Raw genomic sequence first — 21,988 nt, 5'->3', positions numbered from 1 at the left:
TGTCACATATTAATTTTATAAGCATTTTTTCTGAAATAAGTATTAATCCCTTTAGAAATCACTTAAACACAGCACTGTGTAAAATCTTGGCTAGTAAAAAGTATTAGTAAACCAGCACTTACTGTGCAAAGGTTTTATCTGTAAGGTCCACATGGTTTATCTTCACAATGCATTCATTTTCATGGAAAAGACCATCACGCCTAGATCTGCTGTTTTCCTCAATACCACGGATGAAGAGTCCCAGCATCCTAAAAGGCAAAACATGCATGAAAACTGTCCTTATTGTGCTGATACGAATTTAGAGGAACTAAAAATAGATATCAATCTCTGTATTGTGTATGAAATTATAGAATAGACCGCCTCTCTTCTGTGCTTAACCTAGGGAAAGGTTTCAGCTGATTTATTAAGAAAAAAGGGGGAGACTCCAAAAAATACCACGAAAAATTGCTGCACATTAATGTTTTACTACTTGCAAGAACTTGGGGAGAATTAAGTCCTGTAGGTCATAGCTGGAGAAACAGAGGAAAACACCTAGGTCACTCTCCACTTAAAAATGGCAGAGTAGCTTATGCAGTATTTTTCTGCCACTGCTCCAAAGAAAAGCACAAAGAGATTAAAAGCAATTTTCTACCTTGACTATAATAAAATAAACAGGAGCTAGAATGAACAAAAACATAACTGACTTTTCTACTTCTGAAAACGTGTAAGAAATTTTTAGTTGCCAAACCCTCTTGCTTTGATACAAGACAGCAATACTACTCATTCATGGGGCAGGACAGCAGCAGAACATCAACACCCAACCTGTCTGTTAACAAGATAAGGGCAAATGAAAACGGAGGTGCAGCACAGAATAATGCAACAAGTGAGCTAGGGTGGGTGGTGCAAAATTCCAGTGCTGATAACTCTGCTGGGAGTGCTGGGCTAATCCTGACTGACATGGAACACTGCTGTATTGCAAACTATAACTCAACATAGCGATATCCAATGATACCACTACAGTGTCCAAAAAATCCTGACAACCACGAGTTTGTGAAGAACTTCTATAATCAATCTTTGTCCACTAAATTTCCATACCACTTCAGCATCAAAGATGATCATCAAGGATGACCTTTAGAGATCATTTTCTATTGGTTATACTCCATAAAATATTAATGTGCAATTTTCAACGTGCCTGCACTCCAATCACAAAACAGAAGTCCTGAATTTTTGTCTTAGATTCATGACTGCCCCTCATATCACAGTACGCCATTAACTAATTCAGGTGACACTATATTCACTGAGCACCTGATTTTAGATTTACTGTCCAAGAACATTAAAATATTTGTACTTCTGTCCAATCAATTACCAAGAGAAAAAATGGTTCCTAATGAATATTAGTTCTTTGAAGTATCTAACATAAAAAAGAGACTTAACAGCATAAAGATTCTCTTGTAACAAGTGTTACCCTTCCCAAAGGAGTAAAACAGCTAGTTGTGGTGAAGAGCCACAGCCCTTTTGATGACATCCAACTAGTGGCAATCAAAAACCTTAACCCTAAGAACTAACTAAATACAATTATGCTAAAATTCAACCAGTAAAAGTACAGAAATAAACAAAATTATAAATTAAGTTGGTTGCTCACTAATCCTGTGTGCTTGGATGCTGCATTCACATATGTAGTAGGATTGCTTACTTGTCTGAAACTTGTGTGTGCTGTACTGTCCATGTGCCTTGAGTTACATAGACTGAGGCAATTTGAATTAATTCCTCCATAACTTTCTTGCACAGCCTAAATTTTAGCATTTTAATGCACTATTAAATTTTAATTTCCTGGTTTTAATGATATTTAAGTGCAAAAGAAAGGGGGGGAAATATTTCTATTACTTTTGTAGTTCCTGTATAAACTAAGACTTTGTAAATTACTATGATGTTTTAATGATCTGTAGAAAAACTTTGGCCTGCAGCAGCACCGTGCTGAAGCCAGCATTACCTTATTAGAAGATAACTTTACAATTGAAATTCCAGACCCAGCTAGTCATGGCTAGCATGTCCTCATAAATTTGATCATGTCATCAAAAGAAATAAAAGGCACTCTTCTGTACTTGCTCATGTTATGATGAGTTATGATTTATACTCATAGTACAGTCTCAGGCTAGATGAAAAAAGAGGGTCAAGCCATTTAAGTCAGCCCAGTGACTGACTTAAACAAGTCAGTTTAAGGTGTCAGTACAGTTCTGCCAAGAACCGTCTTAAATGTAAAGACAACTACCTAAACAACCAGTAGATCATCTGTCAAAGACCCACTCTATTTCATCAGATCCCCAAATGCATTTGTAAGTAAGGACATATTAACATGAATACAGTGTAGACCAAGGAACAATTCTTCTTGCAGGTCTTTAAAAGCTGCTCTCACAGTGATACTTGAGTACAAAACTGTATTTCAGTCACAACAATTACTGATTTTAATAGCTTTCAATTTCATCAGAATTGTTTTACTGAAAGATCTTGAAATACAGTGTACGCACTACAACCTATGGCATGCTTATATCAAAGAGCCTGCATTCCAGCCTGCATTTCAGAACGGGCAACAAACACAAGTGGCTTTCTCAAGACAAACAGGCAGCCCACAAAGCCAAGGACACAACTTGGATCTCTGACAGCTGCCATTGAAGACCAACTTTCTTCTTGAGACAGTGATGCCATTTTTACAGGCAGCAGATGGACATCTATTTTCCCTTTTGGTAAATAAAACAACCTGAATTAATCTGGGTCCACTTACAAATTCAGATCTTGCCAAGAAAACAGACCTTTAGAAGGTAATTCAATCCTTCACATTCTCTGTCCTACATGAAAGATGACAAGTAAAGAAACATTTAAGAATTAGACCATTTTTACTTTTGCAATAATTGGCTTTGTGTAACAGGCAGCCATTTTACTATAAAGCAGTGTCATTTATGGCTCTGGCAATTTCCCATCTCTTATTCACGGCTGCCAGTGTCAAATTAACTCTCTGGCTAAGGCTCTGTACGTCAAATTTCAGCCTAGGTTGTTTTTTTTTTTTTAACACATCCTAGTTACATAGCTTGGAAAACAGCTATAATGAAAATGCTGACGCAGTCTTAACTACAGCACATCAATATGAGCATGCTGCTATAACAGGCTTTTGTGATCTCGATGGACTTTGTTAAATCATTTATAATTAAAGTAATTGTATTGTGACAAAGAAAGGTTCATGGTATAGAGCACCTTTTATAAATGCTATGCTATCAAATCTGAAAGATGGCTTGAAAAATATGAGGTGAGAGGAGGCAGGCAATTTCTTTGACTCTTCTTGTCTGGTATGTCACTAAGGAAGAGACTATGCAAAAATAGTCAATCAGGAAACAAAAAACAACAAGCAAAACCAACCAAGCCCACAACAGCAGAAGAAAACCAACCCAATACCATACAAAACTATTGAGTCCAGTTAACCATTCAGAGAATAAAACCAGAGACAATTAAAAGGGCATATATGAACAAAGATGTTAGTACTGACTGAACACAACTGGACATGGACTTCGTGCCATGTTCTAGTTGACAAGATGGAGATCAGTCAAAGGTTGGACTCAAGCATTTGTGAGGTCTTTTCCAACCTAAATGATTCTATGTTTGCCTTATACAGAACTTGGACTAATAAATATTCTGGTAATGGAAGAGTGTCATAGACCAATTTTTGTTTTCCTTTAGGTAAATAGTAGGCATTTTAAGATAAGCACAACTGAAATCCTTTCATTATATACTTCTTGGGCAATGCGGAAAATATCTTACCTTCCACTCAAGGATGAAAAAAAGGGCACTACATGTATTCCCAAGGGTCCACCTTCCCCAGAAATCTCCACTGTTTTTGTCATTTCACTGAAAAAGATCATATGGAAACAAATCTCATAAGCTCATTCAGAGAATTCTCTGTATTATAAACAAATTCCTGATTGACCAGACAGCAGAAAGCGTAGAAAAAATATTTGACTCAGAGCTCACTAATATATGAAAATAAAATGAAAAGCAAAACAGCCATGAAATGCTTGAATTTTTTTAGATTAGCATTTGTGTTTTTAAAAGGGAAGGAAATCAAACACTAGACATTTTCCTAAGTTAACCTTCCAGTAAATTAATTAGAATATTAAAGAATAAGCTTTTAAGTAAGGAGAGACTTAATCATAAAAAAAAAGCGGAGGTGAAAATTATTTTACATGTTCTTAATTTAAGCTCCATGTGAATTGCTTCAATTTTCCCATGTGGCCACATTATAAACACAAAGATCACACAGAAAGAACATTGAGACTTTCAAGTCAAATCTTATTTAAATATACTGATTTCTTCCCTCAGTTGCATACAACCTGTCTGGCAAACAAAGAACAAAACAAATTGTGATAAGTACTGCAACTCAGCTCATTTTGTCAAGAAGTTTCCTTCCTCAAACACTGTTATTAAAAACCTCTGTATTATCTCTGACAGACTTATGCTGTTTCATGGCATGTGCTGTTTCACTTCCTATTGATTATCTTACACTGTCAGCCTTACAGTGACCTTAACTCTATTCTGGGTGACCATGACTTGAAAATGAAGGTACTTGAACTGGCTAGAATCTTAAAAAAAATTAGCAGTGTCTGTACTTCAGCAGACCTTGTTCCTTCATTCCATAATAGTGTCCATCTTCCAAAATATTCCCTCCCCAGCTGTGAGCTGTGTGTGCCTGCCAATCCCACAGTGTGCCATTTGGATCAGTTTCACATGTGCTACAGAACACATGAAACTGAACCAAATGGCCACTTCAGATACTGGCCTGAGTTAAAGATTCAGTCTAACTGATCAAGTGCAGACTGCTAGAGAGAGACTCCTGGTTGTTCCCCGTGCACCACAACTAGAGAGCACACGTTTGCTAGATAAAATGACCAAGCCAACTCTTCACTACCACTCTGCCCTCCCCACCTCAGATGATTTTTCCCTAGTACCACAACTTCCTCTGGCACCAGCTGACTGATTTTGCTAACCCATGGTCTTAAGATCATTTGATTTGATGCAAGAATCAGTAAAAATGTACAGAAACCCATCAAGAATCTGTGATTGCCCTTGAAGTGGCAGCAAAGTTACACCACATTAGGCACAACATGAACCCACATGGCACAGCTAAGCCCACTCACAAGGAGCACACTTATTGCAAATGACTAGACAAAATCTGGCATTGCTTCCTAGTAATACGGGAATTTTTTTTTGTTGTTGTTATGAACCTTTATCCAGTTGCACAATGATTAATGAGAAGCAATTTGCCCTAAATACAACAATTCATAGCTTGATTGGCTAAATATAGAATAAGACTGGAATATAAGTTTATACATTTTATTTATTTTTAATTAGGGGACAGAGTGAGCTTTGGGGAGCTTTTTTTTTGTAAACAGATCTTCCAAAAATGTTGTCACTGTAATGAACTCTTGTTCTCTAGATATTAAATGGAAAGACCCTTAACAACAAACCACCACTGATCCCAATGTAACAGATTTTCATGTTACTGTAATTATAAAACAGACACCATCAACAGGCATTTGTGGATTTTTCTTTCCTGTATTCACCTGCTTCATTAATCAGATGGGGAAATCCTGACAAAATCTTCCTGTAATATTTTAAAATACATTTTTTCCTGGTGAACCAGGTTAGAAAAGCTAATCAGTGTGGTTGCCAAAAACCTCAACAATGCATGCATAGGAAATTAACTCCTCTTTCAGTTCCATCTTCTACTTCCTACAATTCTCTTAAGACACAAAGAAAGATAATTAAAGGGCTACTTTTATTGTCTTCTGAACTTCTACAAAATCAAAATCCTTAAGCAAATTAAGCAGCCAAGCCCTTTAGATTCAGAAAATAATCAGAAGTAGTGAATGGGCTTTCATTTCTACAGGGAAAATTTAAGTAAGTTACAGCTGTCCCCAAATAACCCTGTGTGTGCTCTAGGGAGGAGTTGTCTTCCTAAGCAACTGTAAGAAAGCAGAAATTTTTTTGAGGGCTATCATGACAGACAGGTGAGCTGTCATATTAAATCAACACACTTAAAGTTAAAAGTAGGCTGAAAGCCAAAGAAAACATACAAACTTTTTTTAAAACTGAACATGAAAACTACACACTAAGAAAAATAGGCTTCCTTGTGAAAACAAATAGCCCACATGCACATTATATATTACTCTAAAAATTTTTGGTACATCCTATAACTTATGGAAGTTCTAGAGCACTCAGTGTTCAGAATAAGAGCACACTCTTTATACATGTATTAAGAATTTTGGAATTATAACTTTAGTTATAAATCCATGATTCTAAATAGACTTCTCCTTCTCAAATGAATGGGACTCTTAGTTACATCTGAGAAGAAAACAGCCTTTCACACCAACTTTCATGGACCTCTGAGGACATGTTATTTTTATATTATACCTATGAAAGCATGACAGTTAAAAATTTTAAAACCAGAACATCTGGGATTTGATTTGGGTTTTTTTTATTTGTTTAAGAACTTCAAAGATTAGAGATTCAGACACATTTGGTGTCATTCACTTGTTCTGTCCCTCATCGAGCAGGTTTAATCTGTCCACAAGGACAGCTGAACTCAGCACTGTACTATTTCATGCTGGCTTACAGTTTATACTTTACTGGAGAAAACATTCAGGAATAGAGCATGACTGAATGAGATTCTAAATAGGATGAGCTCTAAGAATACTAATTACTGAATTCCAAAGACCTGTGGGACAGGTGCTAGGACTCTTCAGTTTGACAGAGTTAGGTTAAAAAAATTAAAGAAGTAGGAGAAAGCAGAATTATTGTCTTACAGATTGATAGTTGTGACAACAGAAAATGTAATTTATAGATTTTTTGCAATTTTCAACACATTTTAAAAACAAACACCTAAATAGATAAAAAAAAATTCCAGAAGTTAGTAACCTACTAGTGACCTACTGCCCTTTGAAATCTCCCCTACAGATCTTAAATGCCTTTTGCAGTAAAAGGAAACACAAGTCTAGATCATTAAAAGTATAAAAGACCTGGAGTAAAATTCCTAGCTGGGGTTGGGAGGCTGGCAGCATCAGTGAGCAATGCACAGAGGGTGCCTCAGTAGGCTGAGTATCTCCTGCTTGTTCTTCAAGGAGCAGACAGAGTGCCTACCTCAGGAAATCCTGTCTAACTGGACTTGGAACCAGTCTCTATGGAATACATAGAGATATATTCTTACAGCAGTTAAAAAGACTGAACTTTAAAAAAACCCTTATGTCAGTGAAATTTCTCTGAAGTACAAGATCCACCCCAACCAGAAACACAGCACTCAGGCTTCTTCCAATACTGGCACCTCCCTTCCCCTTGCTGCACCGAAGCTACCTTAGGTCTCACCCAGGGGAGAACACCTGTCCAGCATGACCTGATCCAAGATGCTGTACTATTGATTTTTAACCTGAAGAGGCTGTCATCATGTACTATTTAAATTCTTTGTTTGATATTATTGATTTCTGACAGATTCTTGACCATCTATCACATTTGTCAACAAGGCCTGCCATGCATATTATTAAAAATGCTGATAAGTACTGTTCAGCAAAGCGATAGAGAAGGTGTACATGAGTAGTGAGCATGCACAGCAATGGCAACATGGAAAGCAAAGTTTAAATGGAGTGCTGCACATTTAGTGGTCACATCTAATTGTGAATCAATCTGATCCTCAGATTTGCAGTGTCCTGGCTGTGGAATACTATGGCTCCCTCTCCTGAAACCTGTATTAAGAATTAGCCATTTGTGAGTTACACAAAGGGAAAGATCTATTAGCTGAAAGCTTCTCTGCAAACAACCCAAGAAGACTGAAGAACCCATCCCAACACTGAGCACACAGATGCTTAACAGGGAACCCTCTCCAGAAATGAATGCTACGTGTTGTTGCAGCAGGACTGAGTTCACCAAGGTGCTTTGACCTTCCCCAGCTACAAATGGTTGATAGGATTGCTCTTGGAGAATGCAGTAGACACAGCCTAAAGCAGATTAATTGTTTTGCAACACAGTGAAGACAGTACCTCAGAAAAGCTGCTTACTGTATGGGTTACTGGGCAAAAGTTGTCATCATGTGTATGTCACAAGAACCTACTGCTTGAGTAAACACAACATATTTACCATTCCAGTGGCATTTTCCTTTGCAATATTAGTCATATTCAACACTTTCTCGAGTGTTTTTAAGAAAATATACAGATTAGTAAGATGCCATATCTGAAAAAAATCTTCTAGTGCAGAATGTCAATGTTTCCCTTGCAAACAGAAAAGCACAGCTGATATTCTGAACATGCTGCGTGGTGTTTTTATTGACCACAGCCAAGTAAAAGGCAAATTAAATGTCAGTCAGATGTAGAGTGCTCACAGATGCAGTTATTTATTAAGCTGCATCTCCTTGCTTGTTCTTCACTTGCACCTCCAGTTCCATGCCTCTTCCTCCAATGCTGCCACTCCAGAAGAGAGAGTATTCATCAACAAAAGGTGTTGATGTTTGGTAGAAAGCAAAGGCCTACAGGGCATGTCAAATTCCTATAGGGCATTTTAAAGAGGAAACATGCACAGATTTATCCAAATAAAGAGGCAGATGACTCTGCCATGTACTTTTTTCACATACTCAACCAATACAGTTACTGATGATAATAAAAGTATTTGTCCCCATTCATTAGGAGAAGGCTTCCAGAGCAGTCAGCTAAACTAAACCTTCCCATCCACCTCGTACCCCTTTTCCACATATTTCTTTCTCTGTTTTAAACTAGATGCTCAAACCTTTGATTAAAATGTCTTGAAAGTCCTGAAGAAGGAGTTGGAATTTAAGATGTTATGCAGTGTGAACACATTCAAATGATGACAATCAGAACAATATTTAAAGAGGGCTATAAAGCACCCTACAAGGAGAAGAAACAGAAACTCAGTGTGCAGGCAAGGGTGTTTTCCAGGTACAGGTAGGCAAACTGATCACTCTTTTATAAGAGACAGGAACGGAGCAGCTGCTCCATTCTACACAGCACTAAACAAACTATCCACAAAGTTCAAATATTTACTATGAAATAATGTCACAATCTCCCAGTTCCAGGTTTGAAAAGGAAACAAATCAAGCAATACATTTTGCTTCATTAATCTAGTTATTCCAAACTTTTTTTCCCACACTAAAATTAGTTAGTTCTCACAAGATTAACTCTGAAGTTTTAGAGAGAAATCAGCCTGCAAGCACTGGGGCTTTGTGTCTTTTTTCCTTTAAATCAAATGGTTCCAATTCTCTTTTGTTAGACTAATGAAAGACACAGTAGGTTAAAAATAGGAAAACACAGAGAAAGAAAAAAATGCTTCAGCTACACTTTAATTATGTATCTACAGTGCTTAAACCAAGGAACTGACCCTGACCTCTGCTAAAAAGAAGTGGGAAGACAGTAAAAGCGAACATAATGAAAACACATAATGAATTATCTATGCATAAATTACCCTTTGCGTTCCAAGTAATCCACTGCTATTAAGCTAAACATCCACTTCCAAGCAGATTCGTGTTTACTGTTCCTTAACACAGTCATTTTTACTGAGAAAAGCAAGCTTTTCAAAACCAGCATTCCCACGTACAGTGTACTAAAGGAATTCAGTACTAGAGGTTGTGACAAGTATCTACCTGACCATCTATAGAGTACCAAGACCTTGTTATTACTATGAAAATCTTTCAAACCCAGTATGGAACATGAAAAAAGGCACGGAGAAATACAACATTTTATACACTGATGGCATTAGCTTGGCTTCCTTTACCCTGAACATCATCTTTACTTGCAAATAAACAACAAAAAAAAGCCACCTTCAGAATTTACAAGAGGATTGTCATTATTTATTCCATTGAAAAACATTCCAGTGACCCAATGTTTTAAGTCTCTCCTGTAGTAAAGTTAAACTCTCAAAATGCCAAATTAAGATTTTCAGACTCCCAAGGGATACAGTCCTGAAAAGTTTCCCAGTACTTCTGCAGTGAAATGTTTTAAGAGAATCCAGGCAAAGGGACTTCCCATTAACTTCTAAGTAGAGGAGCCAAAATCCCGCCATACTGACACTCACTCCATGTGCAACTGATTTCCCCTACTTAAACCAGTGAACTGACTTTCTTTAAATCAAACAGTTTTCCTGCTTGAGTGAGGAATATAAAACATTCCAAGTCTGGATCTTAAAGTTCAACTGACTAGGCTTCTCTATCATGAAATATTAATCATAGTACTCTTTCTCTGCTTCCCTCTGAAAAACCCATTATTGGCTGCAGTTAGAAAGGGACTCTGACCTCAGACAGATTGGTGCTCTGATGAGAAAGCCCAGATCATTGCTCAGGTGATGAGCTGCTATTTTGCTCAAGCATTATAGGCCTTAAAGCTTACTAAACCCAGTGACAGGAAGGAAAGCAGGGAAAGCAGCAGAGCCAGTAGTAGTCTTCTTTCTTCCATAGCCTTTTGTCCACAGCATGGAGTAGCTCACAATTAGGCTGAAATATTATCTTTATTAACATCTCTTGATGTGGCTTATTTAGATGAAGGGTTAATGACCTGGTAGCCCCTCATGGTCCTAACGACTTTAAAACTCAACAAGAAAAATACCTGAACAAATGAGAATTTTGAGTAACATTTTCTTTCAGAAAGGAGATCAATTAGATATTAAAATGCTTGTTTTACTGCTTGTGGAAAAAGTAGTTTTATAATTTTATTAATAAAACCTTCCTTACATTCAATCAAATAAAGATAATTGAGACAGACAGATGGTCTCTAGTGACTCATTATTTCCCTTTATAAACCTTCTAATCCTAATGAAAACACTTTTGGAAAAACAGTTTAAAAAACTTGACTTAGAAGAAAAAAGCCAAATAAAAACCAAATCATGGCTATAAAATTTAAATTCTTTGAAATTCCTATGAATTTCACAGAGCCACAAACTACCCTTGCTTTACAAAATACTGCATTCAGAATTTCTCTCATGTTCACTGTTTGAAGAAAGTGGAATATTTTACAAATACTCCAATATAATTCACAATTCTGATGAAAAATTCCTCATATTACCCATCTCAATTCTTGCAGGTAAAACTGTTTTTCAAAATCTCCTCGGGACACAGGAACCACAAACGAGACATATTTTGGTAGAGTATGTTCTATGAAGAACTGCTACTTCCTCTCCATTTTGTTTTGATTTCTATTTGCTTGGTTGGCTTTGGTCAATATTTTTCAGACAACGCAATCTCAACCAAGATTTATTTATTTTCTCAAAAAAAAGAAAAAAAACTATTACCAATGCAAAAAGATTCTTTGGAATACCCTGTTCTGGCCAGCGTTCCCTCTGCTCTCTATCTGTTCAACACTTACTTGATTGCTATTCTGGCATCATTCAAGTGGGTCCCAATCTATATTCTTCATCACTTTTCCTTCCATGTTCCTATGTCAAGACAGTTTGCAGAATTCAGCAAAAATTGTAAGATACCTACAGAAACCTAAGCTGATTCTTGTCTAGTTTGTGACAGAGAAGACCTGGCCACTTCTGAAAATTGAATACCTCTGAGAAGCATCACAAGGGGTTTTGCCATTGTTAGTGTTTCCAACAGCCACTGAATTATGAAGCAAACAAGTAACATAACCTTCTTCTAAAGAATCCCAAATACAAGCAATGAATTGTTTAACTCAATAAACAATAATATGCTCTCAGAAAATTCCTAAGGGGACTTAGGTAGCCTAAAACACCCTAGTAAAGGCATAAGGAAAACAGTAAATATGAACAGAATGTGCACAGAGCTTGATTAACCCCCATTACAAATTAACGGATCAAGAGACAAATGAGTGCATATATTTGGTATGCATAACAATTACCTCAGGTGAAACAAGCTGTAGAAATCTTCAGCAACATTCCACGAACAGAAAATATGCATTAGTGACTGAACTAAGTTCTATACCTGCATGATGAACACTAATCAGCAGGCATGTAACTTAGAGGCCCAGCAGGTGCAGGAAAAGCTGGAAAAGTGCTCCAGCTCCTTTTCATTATGACACCATTCTAAAAATATGCATCAGTATCGGCAGGCAGGAGAAGGAATTTAAAAATGGCATAGGAACTGGGTGACAAGGAGGCCTTCAGAGGGAGCAAGAACCCAGAGAAACTGAGTTGAAAAACACAACTATACCAAGATGATAAAAGTACTCATAAAAGTACTGAAATCATGACTCAAAGAACAAGAAAAACTGAGAAATTAATTCCCTTAAAAGGAAAAGACAAATTTTTTATATGCTCTGAAAGGTGATCCTTCTCCACAAATCCTGGCCTGGCCCAGACCACCAGCAATGTTAAGAGTCCCTGCTCTTGCAAAATTCCCCACGGGCATAGGGTACATATTCATGCCTCTTTCACAGACTCCATGTAGGTAAAATGGGAATGTTAAGACTTATTTTTTTCTCAGCTATTTGCAAGGATAAATGTTGTAAGCTTAAGGCATGCAGATACTGTTTATTTCATGAGTTTTATCTTATACTGTTTTGACAAACAACTGTAAGCTGCAGAATTATAGCAAATTACTATCTGCCATCATTAAAATTGAAACAGATTAATTTTTCACATTTTAGCTGTCACGTAGAAGTTTGTCATATAACACTTCTTAATTTAATTATCCTATGTGCTATATATATCTCAAGAGTTCTACAACAAACACAAGATACTGGACAAAGTACTGAATTCCTCTACCTACTCAGAAAGGTGACTTCAGCATAACCTGAATCACCAGTCAAAACTGAAATTTAAGCTTATGATGAGACAGAAAAACAGCAGCATGAAAACACTCCAACACCACCACTGAGGATCTGACCAACTTACTCTCCAAAACTATGGCACCCTGGCTTGATAATTCAGTGTAACAAATGCTATCTACAAAATCATTATTTTTTCAATTTCATTTCAGCCATGTAGAATTTTCCCTTTGATTTCAGGAGCAATAAGCATTGTTGCTCATTACTAAACCTCTTGAGAACACCTAATTTCCTCTCCTCTTGTTCAGCTACGCAGCTCTCAAGTTTTACTCCACTGGTTTCCAATGAAGATTATGTATTTATCTAAGACATGTTCAAAATTTAGACTCTTTAAAATAAAAGTTATTTCCCAACACATCAATGGAACCATGACTACATTCAGATACAACAGCACAGGCCATCTCTAGTTTATTATAACTGAAGAGAAGAAAAATGTTTATTCCACCTGGCTTCTTTAGTGAAGGAATACACAGGGAAATATTGCAACTATTAGCAATCTGTGTATGAACACAGATATAAAATCTACTACAGAATACAGCAAAGTAATAATCTTACCACTCAATGCTGGAGGTGACACTCAAAATGAAGGAGGAAATTTTAGGATTATATGGTTCAGATAAATAATTATTTATTGAGAGACAATATATGATTTAGAGCATCCTCTATATTAAGACATGAAACACTTGCAGGACTGAATAGAAACCAAAACCCAGATTTCCCCCTTACCTTTATACTACAAACAGCACAAAAAATCACTCATATTCATCAACGAGGGTAAGAGAATGTTGTGCTCAAACATGTGCTCTGGTATCAAATGCAATTTTAGGGTGGGAAAGGTGGGAGGAGGAAGAGAGCATGATGATGAGAAGCACAGTGCAGAACCAGAGGTGCAGCTGGAATGAGAAGTCAGTCTTGTGTTGCATAAATTGACAAATCACACTTGAGCCAGCACCAAACAGAAGATGTTCCTACCTGCTAGGGAGCCGAGCCCTCTGAGCCAACAGCAGTTCTGTGGGTCCAGTGAGGTTCATCTCTCCTTCCTGAAAGGATGCCTGGGAAACACCCTGTCGAGAGATTTCAAAGTGCATATTGAAACTGTGTACATAATTATGCATATAGAACAATGCTGCATTTGTGCTTCTACATCTGCATTTGGAAGAGAAAATCAGTCATAAAATAACATCATCTCACTGACAGTGAGGACTAAAAGACCCTTTCTAGATGGATCATCTGTGGCACAGCATGTGGAGAAACAGGAGGGTATCTGAAGTCCTGCTCCTTGTGCCAGTCCCACCATCCTTCCACTGGAGAAACTTAATGTTATACTACTTAATGTTGTAAAGTTGTACTGCTTTACTTTCTTCTCTGCCTATCTAACCTGAATGCCATTCTCTCCCACTCTGAGCCACCTTCTTTCTCCCAAGAGATGACACAGACCTTGAGTAAACCAAACAACTCTTTTTTTGTGCTCTATCCCTTGGCAGCGTTTATCTGGTAAAGACATACTTTCAGAGTATCATCTCAGAAAAAAAATGACACAGCCATTTGGATAATCGGACACAAAAATACAGTGCACACAGAGTCCAGACACCAATGCTAAAGCTCTTGAAAACTATTTAACTTTCTTTTTGTGATCCTTGCACTCAATGTTTGCATTTTTTTCGTACTGGGAGAGGGAAATAGTCACCAATGAGATAAGACCACTGTCAGTAGGTGATGTATTAGCTTTAACATACTGTACTTCATCCCAACCCTTATGGCAATAATGTAAACAGAGCAAAATCCGTAACAAAGACCTTTTTTGGAGAGGTCACTTCTGTCAACCCTGCAACAGGAACAGAGCTGGAAGACATAAATCTTCAGCTGTCAACACACTAAGAGAATTCAATTCAGAACCTGATCTTAACTAGATAAAGGCTAAAATTAATCATTATTTTTTTGTTGTTGCAGTGGTACAGTTTTCCAGTGTATACACTTGCCCTATTAAGTTGTCTGAAGGCAAAAGGTAGCAATGCTATAAATTAATTTCAAAGAACAAAGCCAACTAGATAGGTAATTTAATTTTCAATAAAAGTTCTACACCGGTTATTAGAAGTTTCAGCTTCTCTCAAAAGATGAGGTTCTAAAGGTTTGGCAGACTTATTTTTAGTTTATAAGTATGAAGAGAGTTGGGGGCAAGTGTGGGTTCAAAATCATGAGCAGCCTTTCAAGCAAACCCTTGAGATATGCACCAAGCTGGACCCTTTTTGGTTCACATGGTGCTTCTAAACCCATAATACTGGTAGTGATGCGCTTTGTGTGTTAATTAGAGCAGAAGCCAATGGACTTGGCTTCAACTGCAAGACCAATAGAGTTCACTCAAAGTGAACTTCTGTCACTAATAAAGAACCACTTTTAAAAGCTGTGTATTGAGTATGTGCCATCTCTTCCAATCACTATTCACAGTGGAACCACATGTCAAGGAACAATTGTTATATGAAGTATATTCCATACTAATCTCATAAATCCAGAGTTTGACCTCAAGCAGTGCATTACCAACAGAAATCAGACACACAGTCTTCCTACGTTAAGACTCCATCGCGACAAAAACATTTTAAAAAAGTCTTGGTAGCAGCATATGTTGGAAGTAGACAAATCCTTTAACAATAATGCTCCCAACAAAGCTAACCTCTGTTAGTCTGCCACTAAAAACACTGGAGCTACAAAGGCTCTTCTATACAGAAAGTTAAATACAGTCATGCCATGAGCAGATTCAGGGTTGTGATTAGCTAGACCTTTTTCTCCCAGACACTGGCTGCAACACAGTACATGACAGAACATGCTACTCATGCCTCAGAACTGTTCTGCCATCTGAAGCCTCCCTTGCAGTCTACACGAGTGACATAAGCTATGCTACTTCTCTGTTTCTGGAGTTTTAGTTACTGCTGGTTTTGCTGCGGTGAGATTACATCCATGCTTGTCCCCTATCTCCCACTTCTTGGGAAACAGATTTCCCAGCAATGATAAACACAGAGGTTCAGAACACATCTTGTATCTGTTGACTGATTCACAGATTTTTTTGACCAGAAAGAAAAGAATTTTAATCGACAAGTATAATCTCACACTTCAATTTGCTGTATGGCACAGCACAACATTGCTAAGAGCACAGTTACACTCCAAGATAAGCAAGAGGTACTTACAGAAAGATGACAACAAACAGCTTTCTTTTCTGCTAAAGGCCAGACCAGAAGAAAGTATCTTGAAGCTTGTTAAGAGGATTGTTATAGATACTAGAGGTAGCAGACCTTTGGAAGAGGTCTTCAAAAACAGATTTATAAATATGTCTCATATGTTTCAAGACATGATCATTTCAGTGCTGAAATATAATGGGGTAACTTTGTGAGGTACCTGACAATCATACACATCCACATTTTAACCTTGCCACAAGATAAAACTTCTGTGAGGAATTACAGGGTGAAGTTTGGAGCCCATAACACAGCTTACTTTTGTGGGGGGGGGTTTATGGCTCTTTTTTAGGTTGGTGTGTTTATTGTGGTGTGGGGGGTTTGCTTGTTTAAATTTAAGGGTAAAAGCTTCTAAAGAAAAGTTATCCTCTCCTGACTAGAGAGAAGTGTGCTGAAGGATTTCAGAAAAAGTTCAGTGTCAGAGGCCCATCCTGCACACCACTGCCTGTTTAGATTTGCAGGAGTACAGTGCTCCCACATATCACAGATTATCACATGCTCAAGTCAATAAACACAAAGCCAGATATATTTGAAGGCTTAACTGATCAAGGAAACATGAATCATAACACCGACATTATAAGTGAGCTCTCTCAGAATGACATTAGAGCTCCAGTCACATAACAATCACTATAAATGGACAAATTCCTTTCATACTTTAGCATTACACTAGAAGCACAGTAAATTTAAACAGATCATCTCCTGCCAAACAAGCAGAATAATAACAAACCAACACAGCACAATTGAAGACACTGTCAAAAGACAATGATCCAATACACAAAAAAATGCTCAATCTCTTATTCAATTTTTAAAGACTGATTGTCAGTTTCTCAATAGCAGCAGAATTAAGGACACTGACTAACAAATCTTGACTCAAATTCAGCCGACACTGTAACAGATTTACAGTGACAGAATTGCAGTATTCACTTAGGACATAGGAATAAAATGCAAAATGGGGTAGTAAAAACAAAAGCCAAGGAAGCATATGCATCTTAGAACAGTGGAAGTTTTTAAATTTATTTACACAGGGATAATTTGAATTAAGCAATTCTTCTTAGCGCTACAAAAAGCATGTTCTTCAAAATAGGGGTAAGTAGAAAAGAGTGATTCTATTAAATAGTCCTCAGCAAACAACTGCAACCCAAATGCTAGGAAGAGTCTTGCATTCATTATGTGACAGCTCTCAAGTGAGATATGTACATGAGGCAGCAGGAGTGACAGAGTATGTACCAGTAGTGACATTTTCTACTTTGTGAACATCCACTCTTCTCAATTCAACAGTCAGCATGGGCATACGTTAGCCCCAGAAATAAACATGATGCAGTCACTTATGGTCTTATTGAGCTTAGGGAATATACCAAGTCTACGGTCTTCTTCTTTAATTTTTGAAAAGGCTTATTTCATAAAACCCACAAAATATTAGAGGGGAAAAGCAATAGTGGCACTTTTGGACAGAGACATAAAAGTATCCATTCTTTGCTAGAAAAAGAGACAGAGAGAGAGAGAGAGAATTGACTGAAAATGGTCAAACCAATAATTTGTATTTGTATTACAAAGGATGCAGCCCTGAGCAGCCAACACAGAAGTGGCTGCCCTGACATCCAGGCTGCCCACCAGTCCCACTGCTCTGTTTCCTCATTATCATTGCAACACAAAAAATCTGGATTTTGGTATCTCCAAAAAAAACTGCACTACATCCATTTGTTACCTAAACTCTGGCTAGAGGTAGTTTTGAATTCCATTTTAACTAAAAACAAATCTTTTGTTGAGGTTCTTCTGCAGCTGAAGTTTCCACATTCATGCAAGAGCAGACTATACCACCTAGCTGAGCAAGAAAACTTAAGAAATATTCACAGGCCACCAGTGGCTATAGAAGGGCCCTAAATCCTCAAGTCTGTCTGGTAGGCTCAGAACAAAATTAATTCTTAAGACAAGTAAGATTCTGCATAAAATTCCTAATACATCATTTTTAGGGAAGCTGTGTAGCAAAAACCATCCTATCTTCTTTGAAAAAAGATTATACAACAACCAACATGAGAAAAATCTCAAAATAGGTAAGGTTAGAGAAAGAGGATTCTAAATAAAGAACTGGAGAAAACACTGAGTGCAGGATACTCTTAGAGTATAAAATTATCATCAAACACTAGCAATAAACTTGAAGGAAATAAGTAAGATCTATTAATAGAAAAAATACACACATATACTCAAATTAGGACTCAGTCTGGCATACCCAAGGGAAAATATCTTTATCTGAGACTTTCTTCTAATGACAAAGTTAAAAGTGAAAATGTATGTCTGAAGTTCCAGTTTCCAGTACTGTATTCCCTGAGGGCCTCAGCTCTTTAAAACAAAGGAAAAGTATCCAAATCAAAGAGCAGAAGGTCATGGAGCAGGATGGCAGGCTGCTGAGCTCTCTCTCCCTACTTGGCCAACAGCAAACTTTCTTCCAAGAAGGTTCAGTAAGAGTTCAGGTCCCACCAACATAAACAGTGAGATGCAAGGAAACCTGGGGGTGAAAGGGATGCTTATTTTACAAATGCAGGAAATGTCTCATCTACTGCTCTCACAACAGACAATTTTAATTACTGTATTTAAAAATTGAACATTTTTAGCAACACTTTCAGGATCATGTGAGCATTTCTGACAGCCAGAATGAATTTAAAAAGCCATAGCACTATATTTAGCTCTAAAAATCAACACTTTCATAAATATTCCCAAACCAATTAGCCTGTGTTATGAAGTTGTTTACCTTTACCTAGAACAACAAATGCAATACCTGACATTGCATACAGAAGACCACATAACTCATGGAACACACACATAAAGAGCCCTTGTTGTTCCATAATAATATAACCAAGCACAGGTTAAATATCTGAACCAAAGTTAGACATAACTTGTTGTAATGCCCAGCAGTAACATTCTACGCTGTTTTCAAGTTCTGGCCAACTGTACATGACATTTTAGGCCCAAAAGGATTCTCTCTGTTGGGACAAAATGTAAGTTGTGTGTTCCTGAAATGGCTAAGAAACTTTGGTCAACCACAACAACCACTGCCCCTCATCATGATACTCAACAGCCTCAGTTTGCAAAAAGAAGAATGCAGCACACTACAAGCTTTCAAAATATTCCAGACTGAAAAGCAATATCTCTCTTCCTCCATTTAGCCTCAAATTCACAATGGGCCTAATTGAAGATGTGACACTAAAACCCTTCAGAGAGAAAACATTTGTTGTATCTTTACAGAGTCAGATTATCCCTAGAAGAGGGAACAATCTGGCAAGGGAAATGCATAACAAGCTTCCAGTAAGCAGAGAACTGTACTAACTATACTGTTACTGTAGCAGTAATACCTCTGTATAGGAAAAAACTTCTGTAACTGAGGAATCTTAGTTTGGACTGGGACAGAATTAATTTTCTTCCTAGTACCTGGCACCATACTATGTTTGGGATTTAGTAAGAGAATAATGTCGATAAACTACTGATATTTTGGTTGTTACTGAGTAGTGCTAGCCCTAAGTCAAGGACTTCTCAGTTTCTCATGCCCTGCCAGAGAAAAGGTGCACCAGAAGCCATAAGGGAGCACAGCTGGGACAGCTGAAGGGATACTGCACAGCCTACAGCATGGTGGCCAAGACATAAACTGGGGGGAGCTGGCTGGGAAAGGCCAATCACTACTCATGATCAAACTGAACATCAGTCAGTGGGTGGTGAGCAACTGTGTCAGGCATCACCTGTGTTTCTGGGTGTTGTTCACTGTTATTCAAGGATTAGGTAAAAAGTTGGTGTCAACATCTGTATTTAATTTGCCCACCAAATCTTTCATTACCAAGATAGTAACAGACTAACTTCCAATCTTCCAGTCCACACAGCTTTACATAACACCCAAAACCGCTTCCTAAAATATATGCAAGAATGGTTTAGCATTGCAAAGGCATGCATAACAATGCCTCAAAAATTCCAGATTCATTTTTTAATTTAACATAGCTTTCCTTTTTTCCTTCTAAATAAGCATAATAAAATATAATTCACACTGTATTGCTAAAATCAATACGTCAAGGATGGAAACCAAAGCAAAGGAGGCTAACAAAATGCTGCTAAACGGAAGGAAAAGTATTAATGTTTGTTGCTGTGTATTTCTTATTTTTCCAGTGGTCTGCTTGATTGAAATCACTGTGCCATAGAACGTGGGAAGTATTTCTAAACAGCTTACAATACTTCCATTTCACTTACTGATTAAACTACATCATCCTCTCAACTATTCAGAATGAAATTAATTTGAAATGGATAATTGATGCAATTGTGCCGTATCTACAAATGCAATTAATCACTTGCTAAAGATGATTTTTATGCAGCCAACTATTATGAAAATAAAAATCACACAGCCTCTTTCAATCCTGTCAATTCAAACATATTCAACTGGACTGGTAAAAGATATTTTTCAACATAAGAAGAGCTGTATGTCTTCAGATATTTTTAATAACATCCAAGTGGATTCATGTTTAATTAGCAGAGCACAAAGAAAAGCCATAATATAGTACGGCTTTTAGCAATTACATGACAGTTTCAGGAACCACAACAGCAATATTTTCCCCCTCAACTACCAATGGATTTCTTGAATATTATAGTGAGTTGTGATCTTGGCATTTGAAAGGTTATTTTAAACCAAGGGTATCAATAGACACTCCTGAGAATCAGTCTGGAGTAAGAAATTATCCACCCAAACTGGTGGATTACACACTCTCTGTTCGGAGCGAACACTGAGCTGCCTGAAATCCCTGTCCCCAGCACGTCCAAGTACTCTGGCTGAGCCGGCACTGAAGCAGATTCGGTATCACATGTGTAGTGCAAGGGAAGTGCTCAGTATCTTTAGGAATGGTGGGACAGGAACATCACGCACACACAGACATACATTTTCAAATTTACTGCTTATGCTTAAGTTCAGTGGTCAGTTTCAGTCAGAATAACATTCTCAGTAGCCCTGAGCCCATGACACCAGGGAAGGGTGCCCAGCTCCTGGGTTAAGCGTGGGAGGCAACTTCGTCTGCCCTCCTCATTTCTACTGGCCCTAAGCCATCAGACACATTGGAGTCCCTGCCTTCTACATCGGGAAGATATTGTTAGTATCAAACACAGCTCCCAGGAGGCACCACAATCAACAGGAACCAAAACCAGGTTCTTCAGGGACACAAGTTACACCAGCCAGGTTCCCTCCTCTGCACTCCCACTGAGGTCTTCTGGACATGTTCAACTTCTGCATGTAAAACACACTTTGCCAAGGTCAACCTTCAAAATGCTCTCCCTGATCCTTCCTGCTATACCTACTCCCACTTTGTTTCATCCTAATAATTAAAAAAATCTAGCTGAGGAGCATTGTCTGCTTGGAAAAAGCTGTTTCCTGAAGTCCTACACAAACAGTAAGTTCTTCATCATTAAGAGCACCAAGGATTATTTTAGGCCTGGGGATTAAAATTGTTACGTATAATTTTGGCAAGAGAACTCCTACAAAAAACTTCTCTCTCACCAAGGAAAAAATTTTGCTAGTTATAAGAGTACTGGAGAATTCACATTTTCCTTGGCAGTTGTTTTGCATGGGTGAAGGAAAGGAAGAGATGCAGCTGGAGTGCCTAAGTACTTCAATTTGTGAAGGGCTAAAAGAAGAAAAATGTAAAAAATACCCCAGTTAAAGGTCTTCAGAAGTAGCTTTTTGTACACATAAAATGCTGGACTTAGACCCAACAATTTCTAAGCTAAGGTGTGAGCAACACCTTTATCAAAACACCAGAAAACTGTTTTGAAAAGCATTGATGGTATATTGATAAATATTAGGATTTGGCACCTCTATTGGCCAAGAACCTATTCTTAAAATAAATGGAAATGTTCCAGTAAGGGTGAAAAAAACCTCCAAACCAAACAAGCCACACACACCAACACCAACCAAAAAACTACTGGAAACATAAATAATATGGT

At 37.6% G+C, this 21,988-nt stretch overlaps 1 protein-coding gene across 5 annotated transcripts in view; it reads right to left on the bottom strand.

Moving 5' to 3' along the window:
* The window catches only part of PARD3B (par-3 family cell polarity regulator beta), a 394,980-nt gene that overhangs the window by 217,668 nt on the left and 155,324 nt on the right, over positions 1–21,988 (bottom strand). For all 5 annotated transcript variants that reach the window (XM_030277633.4, XM_012574931.5, XM_030277632.4 and 2 more), the window contains 3 exons: positions 13,773–13,864; positions 3,787–3,873; positions 123–248 (listed from right to left, as the gene is read on the bottom strand). In XM_030277633.4, coding sequence (XP_030133493.3) covers positions 123–248; positions 3,787–3,873; positions 13,773–13,864 — 305 coding nt within the window. The remainder of the gene's footprint in view (positions 1–122; positions 249–3,786; positions 3,874–13,772; positions 13,865–21,988) is intronic.

Source organism: Taeniopygia guttata, chromosome 7 (assembly GCF_048771995.1).
Source record: "Taeniopygia guttata chromosome 7, bTaeGut7.mat, whole genome shotgun sequence".
NCBI lineage: Eukaryota > Metazoa > Chordata > Aves > Passeriformes > Estrildidae > Taeniopygia > Taeniopygia guttata.
Note: the sequence above shows the minus strand (reverse complement) of the source record. Positions and strands in the feature narration are given on the sequence as shown.